This window comes from Somniosus microcephalus, chromosome 1 (genome assembly GCF_052327205.1).
Source record: "Somniosus microcephalus isolate GS21.2 chromosome 1, FLI_Smic_1.0, whole genome shotgun sequence".
Classification (NCBI taxonomy): domain Eukaryota; kingdom Metazoa; phylum Chordata; class Chondrichthyes; order Squaliformes; family Somniosidae; genus Somniosus; species Somniosus microcephalus.
The window spans coordinates 394,010,849-394,029,388 of NC_140987.1; the positions used below are offsets into that span (position 1 = coordinate 394,010,849).

Here is an 18,540-nt window from a genome sequence, read left to right on the forward strand (position 1 = left end):
TCGCTGATCCTTTATCATTGCTGGGTCAAAATCCTGGAACTCCCTACCTAAAAGCACTGTGGGAGTACCTTCACCCCACGGACTGCAGCGGTTCAAGGCGGCAGCTCACCACCGCCTTCTCAAGGGCAATTAGAGATGGGCAATAAATGCTGGCCTTGCCAGCGACGCCCACATCACATAAGCAAACAAAAAAAAAATTAATGACCACCTAGGCTCACAAAGTATGTTGCCACGGTAATTTTGATCCTAAATATCAATGATGGGCAGAATGAAATCAGTAAATAGAGGTAGAAATAAAATTAGTTATTGGTGGTGCTGACTTTCAAAAGCTAACTGACGGTTCTCAGTCATCTTATTTCTCTTAGTTTACTAGATGCAAAATGCTTAACTATCAAAGCTGAAACTACTGACATTACTTAAACAGTTTGGCATGGCCAAGATATTCAGCACATCACACAATGGAGGCCTTATACTTTCATGACATTTTCTTACCAGCTCCAGTTCTAAAAGTGGATCTTCCACCATCTTGCATGTTATAATCGACTGCTCAAGGGTGCCCAGTAGATTGCTCTCTCTATGAGCTCAGTATCTTGGCACAAAGGCAAAGTGCTCCTAGTCGAGGTGACTTCTGCCTTCTCCACTCATGAGGAAGGTTTTCACTTCAAAATTGGTCAGCATTTGTTTATTCACAATTTAAGTTGCAACAGAATTAGGACCCAAAAGTGTAGCTTGTATATTCAAAATTTGGTGTAGTGTATCCCATGATTGCTTGATTTTGTTTTTGACTCAAAACTTTGTTTAGTTTGACAAGGTAAGTTTCTGATAAAACTGGCCAAATTAGGGCAGCACCGTGGCTAAGTGTCACAGGAGAGGGGGAGGATGCAACTTTGATCCCAACTCAGTTTCCAATCTGAGCCATACCAAGCATGGAGGGAAAAAGACAGGGTCAAACAGCTGAGTCTGAATAGTACCTTGCAACTTCTAGTAAATGCCTGAAGAGAGCAGGAGGAAAAATAGTACTAGAACAGACCTTTTCTGTAGAAAAGAGGTGGACTGACCCAAGTCCATACACACAGAACAATGAATAGAATAACTTACCGTGACAACTTAACTTATATTTATATAGTGCCTTTAACACAGTAAAATGTCCCAAAGCACTTCACAGGAGCATTATCAAACAAAATTTAACACTGAGCCACATAAGGAAATATTAGGACAGATGACCAAAAGCTTGGTCAAAGAAGTAGGTTTTAAGGAAGAGAGGCAGAGTGGTTTAGGGAGGGAATTCCAGACCTTAGGGTCTTGGCAGCTGAAGGCACAGCCGCCAATGGTGGGCTGATTAAAATCGGGGATGCTCAAGAGGCCAGAATTAGAAGAGTGCAGATGTCTTGGAGGGTTGTAGGGCTGGAGAAGGTTAGCGAGAGGGGAGGTCATGGAGGGATTTGAAAACAAGGATGAGAATTTTAAAATCGAGGCGTTGCTAAACTGGGAGCCAATGTAGGTCAGCGAGCACAGAACTGATGGGTGCACAGGACTTGGTGCAAATTAGGACACAGGCAGCAGAGGTTTGGATGACCTCAAGGTTACGGAGGGTAGAATGTAGGAGGCAGGCCAGGAGTGTGTTGGAATAGTCAAGTCTTAAGGTAACAAAGGCATGGATGAGGGTTTCAGCAGCAGATGAGCAGAGGCGGGGCTGAGTCGGGCGATGTTACGGAGGTGGAAATAGGCGATCTTAGTGATGGCGCGGATATGTGGTCAGAAGCTCATCTGTGTCAAATATGACACAAAGGTCACGAACAGTCTGATTGAGCCTCAGACAATTGCCAGGGAGAGGGATGGAGTTGGTGGCTAGGGAACGGAGTTTGTAGCGGCACTTAAAACACTACCTAAAAATTAAGAGTCAGGTTAATGAAATATAATTGACTTTGTACATTGTTAACTTAAGAAAATACATTACTTCTACCTTATGACCATTCACAGCAGTGATGTAGAGACTTACAATTAAAGATACATAAATTGTAAAAAGAATCGTACCACACTGACATTTCAAACAGCTCCTAAAATTGTAAAGATGAGTCAATCCAGGCCAATTTCATGCACCTCATGGCATAGGTCACAAAGCCATGTCGATAAAGGTTTCGGACCAAAGCTGAGGATGTTATATACCTACAAAAAGGAGGGAAAATGCATTTATAATTAGGTGTAAAAATATTTTATTAACATTTTTGCATTGCAATTCTTAAATTACTACCATTATCAACATGCTTACAATATCTTCAGGACACATCATTCACATGTGACTGAGCACCTTAAATAGCTCAAATTTATTTTAACAGTACATTGTAATTTCATCATCTTTCAATTGCCTTGAGTTTTGCTCTGTGTTTTATCTTTCCTTTCCAATCTGTTAAACAGGAGTCCAGTATCAGGCCCCAATTTTCTTCCTTCAAAAAGGCAAATATTATTATTGTATCTGGCCAAGAAATTCAAATGTCCCCAATCTCGCTCATGTGGGCCAACAGCTAGCCGTGAAAGCAATTTGTTAGCAATTGTTGGGGCCACTGGCTGCAAGAGGATCCCATAAACACGCAGGCACTCCAAAGTGACATGAAGTACAGTTTCCAGCCAGCAGCGATCCTCAGCATTTTTTCGGTCAAGTTTCCAGGGAGCATGCCGTTGGAAAAAGCCATTTGTTAACCGAACGCAAAAATTGATGGCTTCTAAGGCCTTATAAATTTGAAATTTTTCAAAGCAGTGTTCAACATCCAAAGGTAGCTGCTTAACTAATTGAATCATTTTGTAGTCTTCAGTCGTTGCTCTGCTTAAAGGTACCATGTAGTGCTCATGCTGCCTCTCAGGAAAACAGTGATTTGAAAAAGACGAGTAGATTTGGTCAGGATTCAAGCTTGTGCCTGTGCAACGGTTAAGGAGGCCTCCCAACGCATCTGCAAGCTCTGCATTTAGAACTTTCACCACTTTATCATCGTAATAGTCACAGTCTGTATCTGGCACACCTTGCCGCAGCAAAAAATATCTGAAGCCATCAGCAGTGTACACAGAAAATCGTTCCATGGGATCAATAACATTCCCAAGGCTCTTGGACATCTTCTGTCCATTGACTGTCCAATGTGAATGAACATAGATTTGCTTTGGTAACTGCATGCCAGCTGCCATCAGGAAAGCAGGCCAATATATCGCATGGAACTTGAGAATATCCTTCCCAACAATGTGATGTGCTGTAGGCCACCAATGATTATGATCCTCTGGATAACCTGCCACAGTCAGGTAATTAACTAAGGCATCTAACCATACATAAATTGTTTGTGTTGAATCTCCAGGAACTGGGATACCCCACTTCAAACGGTTCCTCTGTCGTGACACTGATAAGTCTGGAATTTCTTCCTGCAGCCATTGGACAACAATGTGATGGAACTTTTCAGGATATATTACTTGTGGATTCTCCTGCAACCAGTCTAACAACATTGGTCTAAATTCAGACAGCCTGAACATGTAATTTTCTTCTTTAGTCCATTCTACCTGTTGGTTAGAAATAAATTTTAGAATAAATAAATTTCAAAATACAATTACTGCCTCAGTTTTCCCCAGGTGATGGATATTGATTGCTTTGATTAAAAAAAAAACCCAGAAGATACTCATTGTGGACTACAAAACATAGAATATATTTGCATAAATGAGAACGACCCAAGAACCCAACAGTGACAGTCACCTCACTCAAGCTTCCACCAGGCACATAACAGTGGCACAAAACTAGATTTTTCACTCGAAGAGCTCACAAGGATTGCAAGTGGAGTATTGATAATATACTGATGCAGCAGAGAGTGGTCTTTTGAGGTTGGATTAAGGTACATTGTTAAGGCAGTGCAGAGGGAAGGTTTACTCTGCAGCAGGTTTATTGTGTAAGTTGCATTACATCACGGTGATGCCGAGTGCTTAAAAAGTAGAGAAAATGTTCCATTTTCTTTCAAGCTTTAACTAGCACTACAAAAAAAAAAAAAAAAAAAAAATCACACAAAGCAGCTTAAACATTCCATAACTGAAAATTCCAGATACTACACATAGCAGCCAGCGTACTGAACAACCAAATGTATTGCTCCTTTCCATTAGCATCTACCCCAGTGTACTGATCCCATATAATGTTCCTACCATACAGAGTATTGATCTGATCGGTACATTGTATTGGGAAGTGCTAAACCAATGTCAGGCATAGGATTACCTTGTGTCCACTTTCCAAAGATACTTTAATAATGTTCCCATGTGCTTCCTTTTTTTCTACAACCTGTGAATCAGACAGAAAAGTCTCATCTGGAGTGGAATACCATCCTTCATACGTTCCTCGGTAGAGGTAGCCCTTTTCACGCAAAACACACCAAAAATGTTGGACAGCATTTTTGTGACGCTCCTCTGTGGTTCGAATGTAATCCGTGTATGAAACTAGGGACTGTTGGAACAATGTCCTGAACTCCTCAGACACTCTGGAACAGAATTCCAATGGGTCTTTAGCTGCAGTATCTGCAGCTTGTTGAACCTTCAGGCCATGCTCATCTGTACCTGAAATAAATGATACTGCTGTGTTATACTTGGAGAACAATACCCAACATATAAATATTTCCAATAACTGATGGTGCAGATAACTGAAGGGCCAACAAGTGGCCCTAGAGTGAATGAATATGCTCTTGAACACACATCCCCTTATGCTATTGCAGAGCTCCTAATCTTAGCCAAGTTGCTCTGGAATTGGTATGAAACAAGAAAAATGCAACCTACAGGGGAGAGGGAAGGAAAGAAACGAAGCATTATCTTTTATCAATACTACACTTCAGTCAATGGCAGCTGCAAGCACATGAATGGCCTGGAAAGGCCTATATAGGGAGGGAAAAAAGGGAGCAATGTCATTTTGAACTTCTACATCCATTCACTTTAACAAGACAACAATGGCTTGTTAAAAAGCCCAGTGTTATTCCCAGTTTTAATTTTATTTTTAAAAAGCTGGCTCATAGTTGCAATTAACATTACAGCATTCCACTGAAGGCAACTTTTCATTCAGCATTTGTTGCCAGGACTGTGATAACTCTTTCATGCTGTCTTGGTTGTAAGACGTAAAATGCTTTTACTGTTCCAGCAAAATGAAAAAGAAACAAGCAAGCTGTTGCACCTAGTCATCACACGATTATCCCTTAGTATGGCAAAGCAAAGCATGCTTCCTTACTAGACATCGGTAGCAACAGGCATTACAAATATTTCCAGATTTTATAGTGTGCTTTCAATGCACTAACAGCTTTATTGTTTCACTATAAAACTGCAATGGACCAAACCCTTGTCTGTATAAACAAAAAGCAAAATAATGGTAATAAAATTTAAATTAAAGGCTCTTTATCTGAGTGCACGAAGCATTTGTAACAAGATAGACGAACTAGTGGCACAAATAGAGATAAATGGGTTTGATATAATAGCCATTACAGAGACATGGTTGCAAGGTGGCTAAGGTTGGGAACTAAATCTTCTAGGGTACTTGACGTTTCGAAAAGACAGGCAGAATGGAAAAGGAGGGGGAGTAGCCCTGATAATAAAGGATGACATAAGGACAGTAGCAAGAAAGGATCTCGCTCAGAAGATCAGGAAGTAGAATCAGTATGGGTGGAGATAAGGAATAAAAAGGGGCAGAACATAGAAGATAGGAGCAGGAGTAGGCCATTCGGCCCCTCGAGCCTGCTCCGCCATTCAATGCGATCATGGCTGAGCATCCAAATTCAGTACCCAGTCCCTGCTTTCTCCCCATATCCCTTTAGCCTTAAGAAATATATCCAACTCCTTCTTGAATATATTTAATGAATTGGCCTCCACTGCCTTCTGTGGTAGAGAATTCCACAGGTTCACCACTCTCTGGGTGAATAAATTCCTCCTCATTTCTGTCCTAAATGGCCTACCCCTTATCCTTAGACTGTGACCCCTGGTTCTGGACTCCCCGACCATCGGGAACATCCTTCCTGCATCTAGTCTGTTCAGTCCTGTCAGAATTTTATAAGTTTCAATGAGATCCCCTCTCATTCTTCTAAACTCCAGCGAGTACAAGCCCAATCGACCCAATCTCTCCTCATACGTCATTCCTGCCATCCCAGGTATCAGCCTGGTGAATCTTCGCTGAACTCCTTCCATGGCAAGAACATCCTTCCTCAGATAAGGCGACCAAAACTGCACACAATACTCAAGATGTGGTCTCACCAAGGCCCTGTACAACTGCAACAAGGCATCCTTATTCCTGTACTCAAACCCTCTCGCTACGAAGGCCAACATACCATTTGCCTTCTTAACCGCCTGCTGCACCTGCATGCTTACCTTCAGCGACTGGTGCACAAGGACACCCAGGTCTCATTGCACTGCCCCTTCTCCGAATCTATTGCCATTCAGGTAATAATCTGCCTTCCTGTTTTTGCCACCAAAGTGGATAACCTCATTCCATAAGGTGCCACATAAAAGATTACACAAGATTAGGGCTCATGGGGTTAGGGGTAATATAGTAGCATGGATAGAGGATTGGTTAATGGACAGAAAATAGAGTAGGGATAAACAGATCTTTTTCAGGTTGGCAGGCTGTAACTAGTGGGGTGCCACAAAGATCAGTGTTGGGGCCTCAGCTATTTACAGTCTATATTAATGACCTAGATAAGGGACCGAGTGTAATGTATCCAAGTTTGCTGACGATACAAAGCTAGGTGGGACAGTAAGCTGTGAGGAGAAGAGAGAGTCTGCAAAGGGATATAGATAGACTAAGTGAGTGGGCAGTAAGGTGGCAGATGGAGTATAATGTAGGGAAGTGTGAGGTTATTCACTTGATAAGAATAGAAAAACAGAATATTTTTTAAAATGGTGAGAAACTTTCAAATGTTGGTGCTGAGAGAGAGTTGGGTGTCCTCGTGCAAGAAACACAGAAAGCTAGCATACAGGTACAGCAAGCAATAAGGAAGGCAAATGGCATGTTGGCCTTTGTTGCAAGGGGGTTGGAGTAGAAGAATAAGGAAGTCTTGCTACAATTGTACAGGGCCTTGGTGAGACCATACCTGCAGTGCTGTGCACAGTTTTGGTCTCCTTATCGAAGGAGGGATATACTTGCCTTGGAGGCAGTGCAATGAAGGTTCACCAGATTGATTCCTGGTTTGAGAGGGCTGTTCTATGATGAGAGATTGTGTAGAATGGGCCTATATTCTCTGGAGTTTAGAAGAATGAGAGGTGATCTCATTGAAATATACACGATTCTGAAGGGGATTGACAGGGTAGATGCTGAGAGGCTGTTTCCCCTGGCTGGAGTGTCTAAAACTAGGGGGCATAGTCTCAGGATAAGGGATAGGCCATTTAAGACTGAGATGAGGAGAAATTTCTTCACTCAAGAGGGTTGGGAATCTTTGGAACTCTCTGCCCCAGAGGGCTGTGGATGCTGAATCTTTGAGTATATTCAAGGCTGCGAGGGATATATGTTTGGACTCAAGGGATATGGAGATCGGGTGGGAAAGTGGAGTTGAGGTCGATGATCAGCCATGATCTTATTGAATAGCAGAGCAGGCTCAAGGAGCTGTATGGCCTACTTCTGCCCTTATGTCTTATGTTCTTAAAATACTGCAGATGTTGGAAATCTGGAAACAAGCTATAAAATATTTTGAAATTATCCAATTTTTCTGATATTCACATCACATTGCCACAGCAATGGTAAATTTCCCAAGAGAGCAGTATATTGTAAAAGTCTAATCACTTAATTAGTTCAGTTGTCGGATAGATAAACATCACATCCAATGGGTATGCTCTATTTTTCTATTTACAGTGGCACACTGTAGCTATCAACAGCAAGACACATAATGGCCCGGATTTTTCTCAGTGACGAAGGAACGACTTTCGCCGTTCACCTCCCATACAATGGCCCACAGACTTTTTTGCGGGCTTGTCAGTGGAGATTTCAACTAATCCGGTGTCGGTTTCAGTGCAGCGCCCTCGACAGGGGATCTGCTGCGTTTGAACAGGACAAGAAACAGCAAGGCTCTTCAACCAATCAGACTGAAGTATCCCCACAGACAGGCAGAGTCCAAACCAGGAAGTAAAAAACAGGAAATATAAATTACATTTAAATAATGTACAGGAAGCAAAATAAAGATTGGGAAATACAGCTGGGATTTAGGGAGAGAGATAAAAGAGACAAAAAAAAATTGTTTATCTTAATTTTTAAAAAATCTGTAACATGAGTTTTTCCTGAGGGAAAAGACTCCATATTTCTAATATTAATTTTTCAGGGCCAGAGGGGTTGTTCAGCAGTAATTAGTACACCATTAAAATCTCTCTCTTAAATGCACCAGCCCTAACTTTTTCAGCTGTTTTTAGTGTGGAAGTAGTAGGTATGTACCCCAAGTTCACGCAGTTAGTGATTTCAGTGCCACGTCTATCACAGGTGCGGACGCCAGAAGTTGCTGCCAGATTTACCCTGAACATAAGATGTACCTTATCATGCCAATAAAGCGATTTGTATTGTATTGTATTGATAGCCTCACCATTATTATTACAGCAAAATCCTGGCCAATGTCGACATGAAGAAGAAAACAGATCTAACAGAAATCACATGATCACAGGTATCATACATTTTACTGGCACCCACATGCACAATGAAAGTTTAATGGCCCAAAGATATTAGTGTGATGGCCGCAGTACATTTCCGACATTTCCGTTTCTAGGAATGCTCAATCAGGAAGAGAGCTTATTGCATATGGTGCCATCTTGTGGAGAGATTACTAGGTATCTGTTTTTAATTACTTGAAGGAATGCTTGAATCACAGTCACAAGAATGCACTTCTTAAAGCAACACCACACTGGGAAATTAAACAGGATGTCACATCAATCAACTCTACCATATTAATTCCAAATAAAAATAACTGCAAAAGTTCCTTCTGTAGCAGATACGCCATCTGCTGCTAAATAACGTTATCCTTGCAACGAATGTAGCAGAGTAGCTTTGAAAAAAAGTTATCCAGAGCTGAAAGGGCAACCTTATTTTATTTATGAATTATTCAGTAACAAAAAAAAGTATGTATTTTGCAACAAAGCTGCAATTCAATGTCTCGTGAAATGTTACTACTGATACACCACAAATTAAACTACTAAAACTTGGACTACTCTGTTTCACAGGATGAATTACGCACGAGGGTATACAGCAACATTAACAAAAAATGTGGAATTTCTTTTCAATGTAGATATTCTATAAAACATGTGCATAGCTTTTCCCAAATGTTCCATTCTCTAGAGATACAAGGCACACCACAAAGAGCCTGCCAGGCTTGTGGAGAACTGGCAGCTGCCGAGTCCGCCGATTCCCGGTACCTGTTGAAAACTTGGCTTCGAATCCCAGTAAAATCCTGGAACGATACAAGGCGTCCGCCAACACCGCCGTGTACAGGTGACCGATGTGAGGAGCCGCATTCACGTAGAAGATAGGGGTAGTGATCAGGAAAGGGCCGGAGCCTGAGAGCGCGCGGACGGTAAAAGCCGGTGCGCGGCCTCCGAAAGCCCTGCCCAAGGGCAGGCGGCGGCCCGGGGCCCGCGCGTTGCTAGGAGACGAGTAAAGGCACCAAGTCCCGAGAGGCGGCAGCTCACGGGACAGGTGCACAGCCCACAAATAAGCAGAGCCTCTCATTCCGGGGACATTGGGGGGGCGGGGCAAACAGCGCTAGCGACCCCACGACTCTCTCATACTTCACGGCGACTGATCCCTGCGCCTGCGTACTGACCGACGCTCGTCCCTGAGGCGCATGCCCATTAACAGCCAATCCGAACGTGCATCGCATTTGCGCATCCGCAGTACTGCCTGTTCCTTGAAGTGAAGGACTTCTGCATATGCGCAGCGAGAAGGATCTTTGTCGATGCCGTGCGCACGCGCCGAAAAGTTGTCTTGCTTTGTCTAGATTGGTGGGCTCGTCAATGAAAAGAACCCCAGCCTGAAATAGATGTTATGGCATTTTATTTTTGTGTTCAGCCGAGTGTCTGCAACATAAACATGGCTACATAAACCTCTCCGCCCTCCTGTAAGGCAATTAACGTAATTAATATAATAGAGAAAAAGTACTAGAGAAACTAATGGGACTAAAAGCCGACAAATCCCCTGGACCTGACAGCCTACATCATAGGGTTCTAAAAGAGGTGGCTGAAGAGATAGTGGATGCATTGGTTTTGATCTTCCAAAATTCTCTAGATTCTGAAATGGTCCCAGCAGATTGGAAGGCCACAGATGTAATACTGCTATTCAAGAAAGGAGGGAGAGAAAACACAGGGAACTACAGGCCAGTTAGCGTGACATCAGTCGTCGGGAAAATGCTGGAATCCATTGTTAAGGAAGTGGTATCAAGTCACTTAGAAAATCATAACATGATTAGACAGAGTCAACATGGTTTTATGAAAGGGAAATTGTGTTTGACAAATTTATTAGAGTCACTAGCAGGGTAGATAAAGGGGAACCAGTGGATGTATATTTGGATTTCCAAAAGGCATTCGATAAGGTGCCACATAAAAGATTATTACACAAGACTAGGGCTCATGGGGTTGGGGGTAATATAGTAACATGGATAGAGGATTGGTTAACAGACAGAAAACAGAGAGTAGGGATAAACAGATCTTTTTCAGGTCGGCAGGTTGTAACTAGTGGGGTGCCGCAAGGATCAGTGTTGCGGCCTCAGCTATTCACAATCTATATTAATGACCTTGATGAAGGGACCGAGTGTAATGTATCCAAGTTTGCTGATGATACAAAGCTAGGTGGGACAGTAAGCTGTGAGGAGAACACAAAGGGATATAGATAGACTAAGTGTGAGCAGTAAGGTGGCAGATGGAGTATAATATAGGGAAATGTGAGGTTATTCACTTTGGTAGGAAGAATAGAAAAACAATAATTTTTAAATGTTGAGAAACTTTCAAATGTTGGTGTTCAGAAAGATTTGGGTGCCCTCGTGCAAGAAACACACAAAGTTAGCATGCAGGTACAGCAAGCAATAAGGAAGGCAAGTGGAATGTTGGCCTTTATTGCAAGGGGGTTGGAGTGCAAGAGTAAGGAAGTCTTGCTACAATTATACAGGGCCTTGGTGAGACCACACCTGGAGTACTGTGCACACTTTTGGACTCCTTATCTAAGGAAGGATATACTTGCCTTGGAGATGGTGCAACGAAGGTTCACTAGATTGATTCCTGGGATGAGAGGGCTGTCCTATGATGAGAGATTGTGTAGAATGGGCCTATACTCTCTGGATTTAGAAGAATGAGAGGTGATCTCATTGAAACATACAAGATTCTGAAGGGGATTGACAGGGTAGATGCTGAGAGGTTGCTTCCCCTGGCTGGAGTATCTAGAACTAGGGGGCATAGTCTCAGGATAAGTGGTAGGCCATAAGACTGAGATGAGGAAGAATTTCTTCACTCAGAGGGTTGTGAATCTTTGGAATGCTCTGCCCCAGAGGGCTGTGAATGCTGAATCTTTGACTATATTCAAGGTTGAGATAGATAGACTTTTGGACTCTAGGGGAATCAAGGGATATGCAAATCGGGCAAGAGAGTGGAGTTGAGGTCGATGATCAACCATGATCTTATTGAATGGTGGAGCAGGCTCGAGGGGCCATATGGCCTACTCCTGCTCTTACTTCTTATGTTCTTATGTTAGGCAGCATCTGTGGAGAGAGAAACAGAGTTAACGTTTCAGGTTGAAGAACTGGAAAAAGTTAGAGATGTAACTGATTTTAAGCACACGCAGGGGCAGGGAAAGTGGGGGGGAGGGGAGGAAAGAACAAAAGGGATGGTCTGTGATAGGATGGAAGGCAGGAGAGATTAAAATACAAAAGGGATGATGTTGCAAGGCAAAAAGAGATGGTAATGGGACAAGTTAAGAAACAAAAGATGAGTCTAGATGAGGTGTAAATGGGAATGGCAGAATCATCAACAGCTGCCATGTGAAAATATAGGGGCCGAGGTTATGGTCTGAAATTGTTGAAGTCGATGTTGAGTCCAGAAGGCTGTAAAGTGCCTAATCGAAAGATGAGGTGCTGTTCCTCGAGCTTACTCGTGCTTCGTTGGAACAGTGTAAGAGGCCGATATTGGTGAGGTCAGAGTGGGAGTGAAGCGGAGAATTAAAGTGACAGGCGACCGGAAGCTCGAGGTCACGCTTACGGACTGAACGGAGGAGTTCCACAAAGCGGTCATCCAATCTGCGTTTGGTCTCCCCAATGTAGAGGAGGCCGCACTGCGAGCAGTGAATACAGTATACTAAATTGCAAGAAGTACAAGTAAATTGCTGTTTCACCTGAAAGGAGTGTTTGGGCCATGGTCAGTGGGAACATAGGAGGTAAAAGGGCAGGTGTTGCATCTCCTGCACTTGCGTGGGAAGAGGAGGGGGTGTTTGGGTGATTGAGGAGTGGACCACGGTGTCGCGGAGGGAGTGGTCCCTTCGGAATGCTGAAAGGGGAGGGAAGGGGAAGATGTGTTTGATTATGGGATCATGCTGGAGGTGACGGAAATGGCGGAGGATGATCCATTGAATGTGGAGGCTGGTGGGGTGAAAGGTGAGGACAAGGGGAACCCTATCGTGGTTCTGGGAGGGGAGGGAAGGGGTGAGAGCAGAAGTGCAGAACGGACACGTCGTGGGCCATGCCAACCACAGTAGAGGGGAATTCTCGGTTGAGGAAAAAGGAAGACATATCGGAAGCACTAGTGTGGAAGGTGGCATCATCAGAGCAGATGAGATAGAGACAGAGAAACTGGGAGAATGGAATAGAGTCCTTATAGGAAGCAGGATACGAGGAAGTGCAGTCCAGATAGCTGCAGGAGTCAGTGGGCCTATAGTGGATGATAGTCGATAGCCTAGCCCCAGAAATGAAGACCAAGAAGTCGAGGAAGGGAGGAGAAGAGTCAGAGATGGACCATGTGAAGGTGAGGGAAGGGTGGAAATTGAAAGCAAAGTGAATGACATTTTCTAGTTCAGGGCGAGAGCATGAAACAGTACCAATACAGTCATCAATGTACCAGAACAAGAGGTGAGGGAGGGTAGGACTGGAACAAAGAATGTTCCACATATCCCACGAAAAGGCAGGCATAGCTAGGACACATGCGAGTTCCCATAGCAACACCTTTTATTTGGAGGAAGTGAGTAGAGTCAAAGGAGAAGTTGTTCAATGTGAGAATAAGTTCATACAGGCGGAGGAGGGTGGTGGTGGATGGGGACTGATTGAACCTCTGTTCAAGATAGAAGCGGAGGGCCCTCAGGCCGTCCTGGTGGGGGATGGAGGTGTAGAGGGATTGGACGCCCATAGTGAAAAGGAGACAGTTGGGGCCAGGAATCTAGAAATTCTTAAAGTGGCGGAGGGCATCGGAAGAGTTGCAGATGTAGGTGGGAAGAGGCTGGACAAGGGGAGAAAAAATAGAGTCGAGATAGGAAGAAATCAGATCCGTGGGACAAGAACAGGCTGAAACAATGGGTCTACCAGGGCAGTCCTGTTTGTGGATCATGGGAAGGAGTTAGAAGCGGGCTGTGTGGGGTTGGGGAACTACGAGGTTGGCGGCCATGGAGAGAAGATCTCCAGAGGAGATGAGGTCAGTGACAGTCTTGGAAACGATGACTTGATGTTCGGTGGTGGGGTCATGGTCCAGGGAGAGGTAGGAGGAGGTGTCAGAGAGTTGGCGTTCAGCCTCCGCCAAACAACAACAGCACCACCCTTGTCAGCAGGTTTAATGACAATGTTGGGGTTGGATCTGAGAGAACGGAGTGCTGCAAGTTCAGAGGGAGGTAGGTTGGAGTGAGTGAGGGGAGCAGAGAAATTGAGACGGCCGATGTCACGCCGGCAGTTCACAATGAAAAGGTCTAGAGAGGGTAAGAGGCCAGAAGGAGAACGAGAATTCTGAAAACAGGACAAAGGGTCAGTTGTGCAGGGGAAGACTCCTGGCCAAAGAAGTGGGCACGGAGATGAAGGCAATGGAAAAAGAGCTCAGTGTCATGCTGAGCTTGCAATTCATTGAGGTGGGGGCGTAAGGGGATGAAGCTCAGGCCTTTGCTGAGGACTGATTGTTCGGAGTCAGAAAGGGGAAGGTCAGAGGGGATAGTGAAAACACGGCAGGGGGTGAGATTGGAAGATCGGATGGGGTCAGAGGAAAGTGAAGGGGAAGAAGGTTCCAGAGGGGCGTTGATGTCCAAGAGTTGTTGAAGCTTGCGATCCTTGACACCTGAAAGGAAAAAATCTATGTCTGTAGAGTTTCTCTTTGCCTGCAATAAAGTTCACACTCTTTCCCTATAGAGACAGAAGGGTTGATTTTTCTGAAGCTGTCGGGAAGGCGGGACTACAACTTTCGGGTTTTAGACCCGCCTACTTCGACGTCCGGCCAATCCGCGCAATTTTCCCTTGATTGACCTTGTTGCGCCCGCCCAGTGGGCTCAGCAGGCCAATTAAGGGCCACCCAGCAACAGGTGACGCCACAGACTGCAATTTCATCTGTCAAGAGTTCTTGACAGATGAAATATCAGTGTTTCACAGCTGTTTGAAGCTGTGAAACACTGACAGTCTGAGTTCTAACATGAGTCCTTCTGCACAGACTCAGTTAGAACTCTCAGCAGCACTCAAAGCTGAAGGCTGTCACTTTTGACAGATCGCAGCCATTCAGCTTTAAGTGCCGGCTGAGTGATGGGCTGCCGATGGCTACAGGAAGAAAGGCTGTTAAGGTAAATACAGGTAAGTAAAAGTTCTTTACACACTTTAGACACACCAAACACACTTACCTTTGCACTCATGCACCCATCACTCACCTGAGCACCGACATCACGACCCCTCCAACCCGACGGCCCACCTGCTCTAACCTGGCGTGGTTTGGAGCTGTCGGGAATCCCACACGAAACCCCTCAAAATAGGGATTAGGCTAAAAACTGCCTGTTAACTACCTGTTAACAGACAGTTAATTGGCACTAATCCCTTCCCGCCTGGTTTCGGCAGGTCCCAGTGCGGGGCGGGTACCCGCCGCCCCTGAAACTTGCGTGGGGCGGGGTTTTGGGCGGGATGGTGTCGGGACCCCCAAATTCGGGGTTTCCCCCCCACACCTGAAACCCCGCCTGACGGCTCCAGGAAAATCGACCCCAGAGAGTTTGTGTACTAGTTGACAAGACTCAAGACTTAGGGAACTCCAATGTACACAAAAGTAGTGCTAGAGTTAAAGCAGCTAAAATTGTGCAGCTTACCAGTACTTGTCAATAGGACCACCTTAATCATTAGGCTTGCAGGGTTATCTAGAACCAAGTGTGAAGAATCCACCGCCAGTGACAGGCCAACCTTTCCAAGTTCCACGAATGAGGCATGCTGGTCAGTCATCATCAGTGCCCTGGAGTACTGTGTGAATGTTTTTCAACTCTAAATTGTCTCATTAACCAGTAATCAATCCTATTTACCATTTTTTTTAAAGCTGGAGAAGGAATCCCCATTTCCCACTTTATATATTTTTAATTGAATTGTTAAAGTTGTCTACTTGTCCTAAACTGTTTAATTTTCAACAACAACTTGTATTTATATCGCGCCTTTAACGTAGTAAAATGCCCCAAGGCGCTTCACAGGAGTATTATAAGACAAAAAAGATTTGACACCGAGCCACATAAGGGGAAATTAGGACAGGTGATCAAAGCTTGGTCAAAGAGGTAGGTTTTGAGGAGTGTCTTAACGGAGGAAAGAGAGGTAGACAGGTTTAGGCAGTGAATTCCAGAGCTTTCTGGTCACTTATGGAACATGTGGTTGGTCTACTCTCCTCCAATGAATTCCCACCACCAGCAATTGGATCTAATGCCAGAAATCAGCTCCCAATCGATCTTCCACTCACCAAAGTATTATTATTCAGCCCAAATAAGTTATTTTGAATTTTTATTCACAAGTACTGCTGTCTCTCTGTGTTCTGTAACAACACTCCATCTCCCCTCCTCGATTGGGCTCAGGATCAATCAAGTTCCAGCCACTACCCCGATATTAACGATTTTTATTCAACTCAAAATATTAAATTGTTGCTCTAGATAATTTTTGCCACAATGTTATTACAGTACAAATTTCCATGGGAAGCACAGAATCTTATGATTGAAATGTCATACACCAAAGATGCTTAACTGATAATTTAATACTGCAGATTTCAAATAATGCCTTTTGTAGGAAAATTAAAGCAAAGACTCCCACTGGTAAACAGTGGTAGTACAAGTGTATCCAGCAGCATCCTGTTGTTGTACATTCTATCTTACATGATCTCTGGCCTGCATCCTCTCCCGCAAAGTCTCACACTTTGCTCCAATAAATTGATTTAAAGATTCTTATCTTCAAATCCCTCAGGCTAGCTTCATCCTTTCGGAGTGATCTTGTCTAGTCATACATCCTTCCACAAACTGCTCATCTAATTCTAGATAGTTATTTGTGCCTCTACAACAACAACAACGTGCAGTTATATAGCACCTTTAACGTAATAAAACGTCCCAAGGCACTTCACAGGAGTGTTAGCAAACAGAATTTGACACCGAGGCACGCAAGGTGATAGTAGGGCAGATGACCAAAAGCTTGGTCAAAGAGGTAGGTTTTAACGAGTGTTGTAAAGGAGAGAGGTGGAGAAGCTTAGGGAGGGAATTCCAGAGCTTAGGGCCTTGGCAGCTGAAGGCATGGCCGCCAATGGAGCAGTGATTATAGTCGTCGATGCGCAAGAGGCCAGAATTAGAGGAGTGCAGATATCTCGGGGGATTGTGGGGCTGGAAGAGATTACAGAGATAGGGAGAGGTCGAGGCCATGGAGGAATTTGAAAACAAGGATGAGAATTTGAAAATTGAGGCATTGCTTAACCGGGAGATAATGTAGGTCAGCGAGCACAGGGGTGATGGGTGAACTGCTGTGGGAGGTGTGGGTTGGAATGGGAGCGTGATTACTGAGGTAACCTTTGGGGAAGTGCTGGTCCACTTTTGTATTAATTACATTTCCTTTCAGGCTTTCATGCAGGTTTTTTCCCTCCAATACGAATGAGGGAATGTTGCATATACCTAATGGTTCCATTACAAAGCCCATGTAACTAATACAAAAGCAACATACTGCGGATGCTGGAAATCTGAAATAAAACAGAAACTGCTGGAAAAACTCAACCGGTCAGGCAGCATCAGTGGAGAGAGAAATAGAGTTAACGTTTCAGGTCGATGTCCTTTCGTCAGAAAGCTCCTGTAACTGATCATAGGTTTATAATCAAGGCTATTCTTCAGGTGTCATCTATTTTAAAGTTGTGGTTTTCTAGGTTAGCATGTCTACTGTGTCCCCAAATTCCTGCCTTGTTGAGCAGTTTGAATTTTTTTTAATGTTAAGAGCACGTAAATTGTTGTAATCTAATCTATAAAATATCAAAAGTCAAAGCATGTGGCTGACCATTTATAATACCAATTTCTGCACTGCTGTGGAAACCATTTTAAGAACATTCCCTCCCCTCTCATCTTGACAGGACCTTGGGTCCTGACACCAGACTTCAAGGCCAGCTTGGGATCTGGTCATGGCAGGAAGGATTTGTTTAAAGGGTTTTGCCAGCAATACAGAAATCTGAACTATTTTAAATAAATGCTTTTAATGCTTTAATTAATAGTGCTCACCTCATTCATATGTGGATCTGCTGGAAACAGGAGGGAAGGTTCCTTTGGGTTTGGCAGATCCCTGTTCCAAAACTGGATTCACCATGAGCATCACCACTTGTTTTTATTAACTAAAAACTCAAACTTTTTTGGAGGAGCGATTGATCTTAGCATATTTTTATACCTCCACTGAGTACCTTTCATTAAAAAAATCTGATTACATTTTTTAGGTTGTTAGGTTCCAAGCTATGGATGAATACTAGTGAAACCTGTAAATTACAGACACCTTACAGTAAATTACAGCCAGGGGACCAACCCTGGTTCAATGAGGAGTGCAGAAGAACATGCCAGGAGCAGCATCAGGTGTACCTAAAAGTGAGCTGCCAACCTGGGGAAGCTGCAACACAGGACTACGTGCATGCTAAACAGCAGAAGCGGTATGCTATATACAGAGCTAAGCGATCCCACAGTCAACGGATCAGATGAAAGCTCTGCAGTCCTGACACATCAAGGCGTGAATGGTGGTGGACAATTAAACAGCTAACGGGAGGAGGAGTGTACTGTCCTCCCTACGTGTATGTGTCTGTACGCAGTTAGACAGCCAGCCAAACTCCTTTCAATAACGACATGGGAGTCAGGATGTAGCGTCCAAGCTCCGGTGTTTAATAATGCCACACTTGCATGAGGTCAATGAAACAATACAAATCAGTTGCATTGGGTTGGAGTAAAACTGAGAAAGAAAAAAGAAAGAAATGCACCTTGTTACATACATGAGATATAACTAACATCTAAACATGAATATGTAATGAAACCATTCAACTCACAGGCAATGCTTTTGAAGGCGTAACAATGTAAGATTACAGCGGATTAACTTGCAGCACGCTCCATGCTGATGTGACCTCTTTGTT

At 43.8% G+C, this 18,540-nt stretch overlaps 1 protein-coding gene across 1 annotated transcript; it reads right to left on the bottom strand.

Annotated features, from left to right (window-relative positions):
* Positions 1-2,189: 2,189 nt before the first annotated feature.
* On the bottom strand, positions 2,190-9,848 carry mars2 (methionyl-tRNA synthetase 2, mitochondrial). The gene is made up of 3 exons (XM_085997516.1): positions 9,373-9,848; positions 4,235-4,569; positions 2,190-3,537 (listed from the first exon to the last, which is right to left on the bottom strand). The coding sequence occupies exons 1-3, from the start codon at positions 9,683-9,685 to the stop codon at positions 2,359-2,361; spliced, it is 1,827 nt and encodes a 608-aa protein (XP_085853642.1). The 5' UTR covers positions 9,686-9,848; the 3' UTR covers positions 2,190-2,358.
* Positions 9,849-18,540: the final 8,692 nt, after the last annotated feature.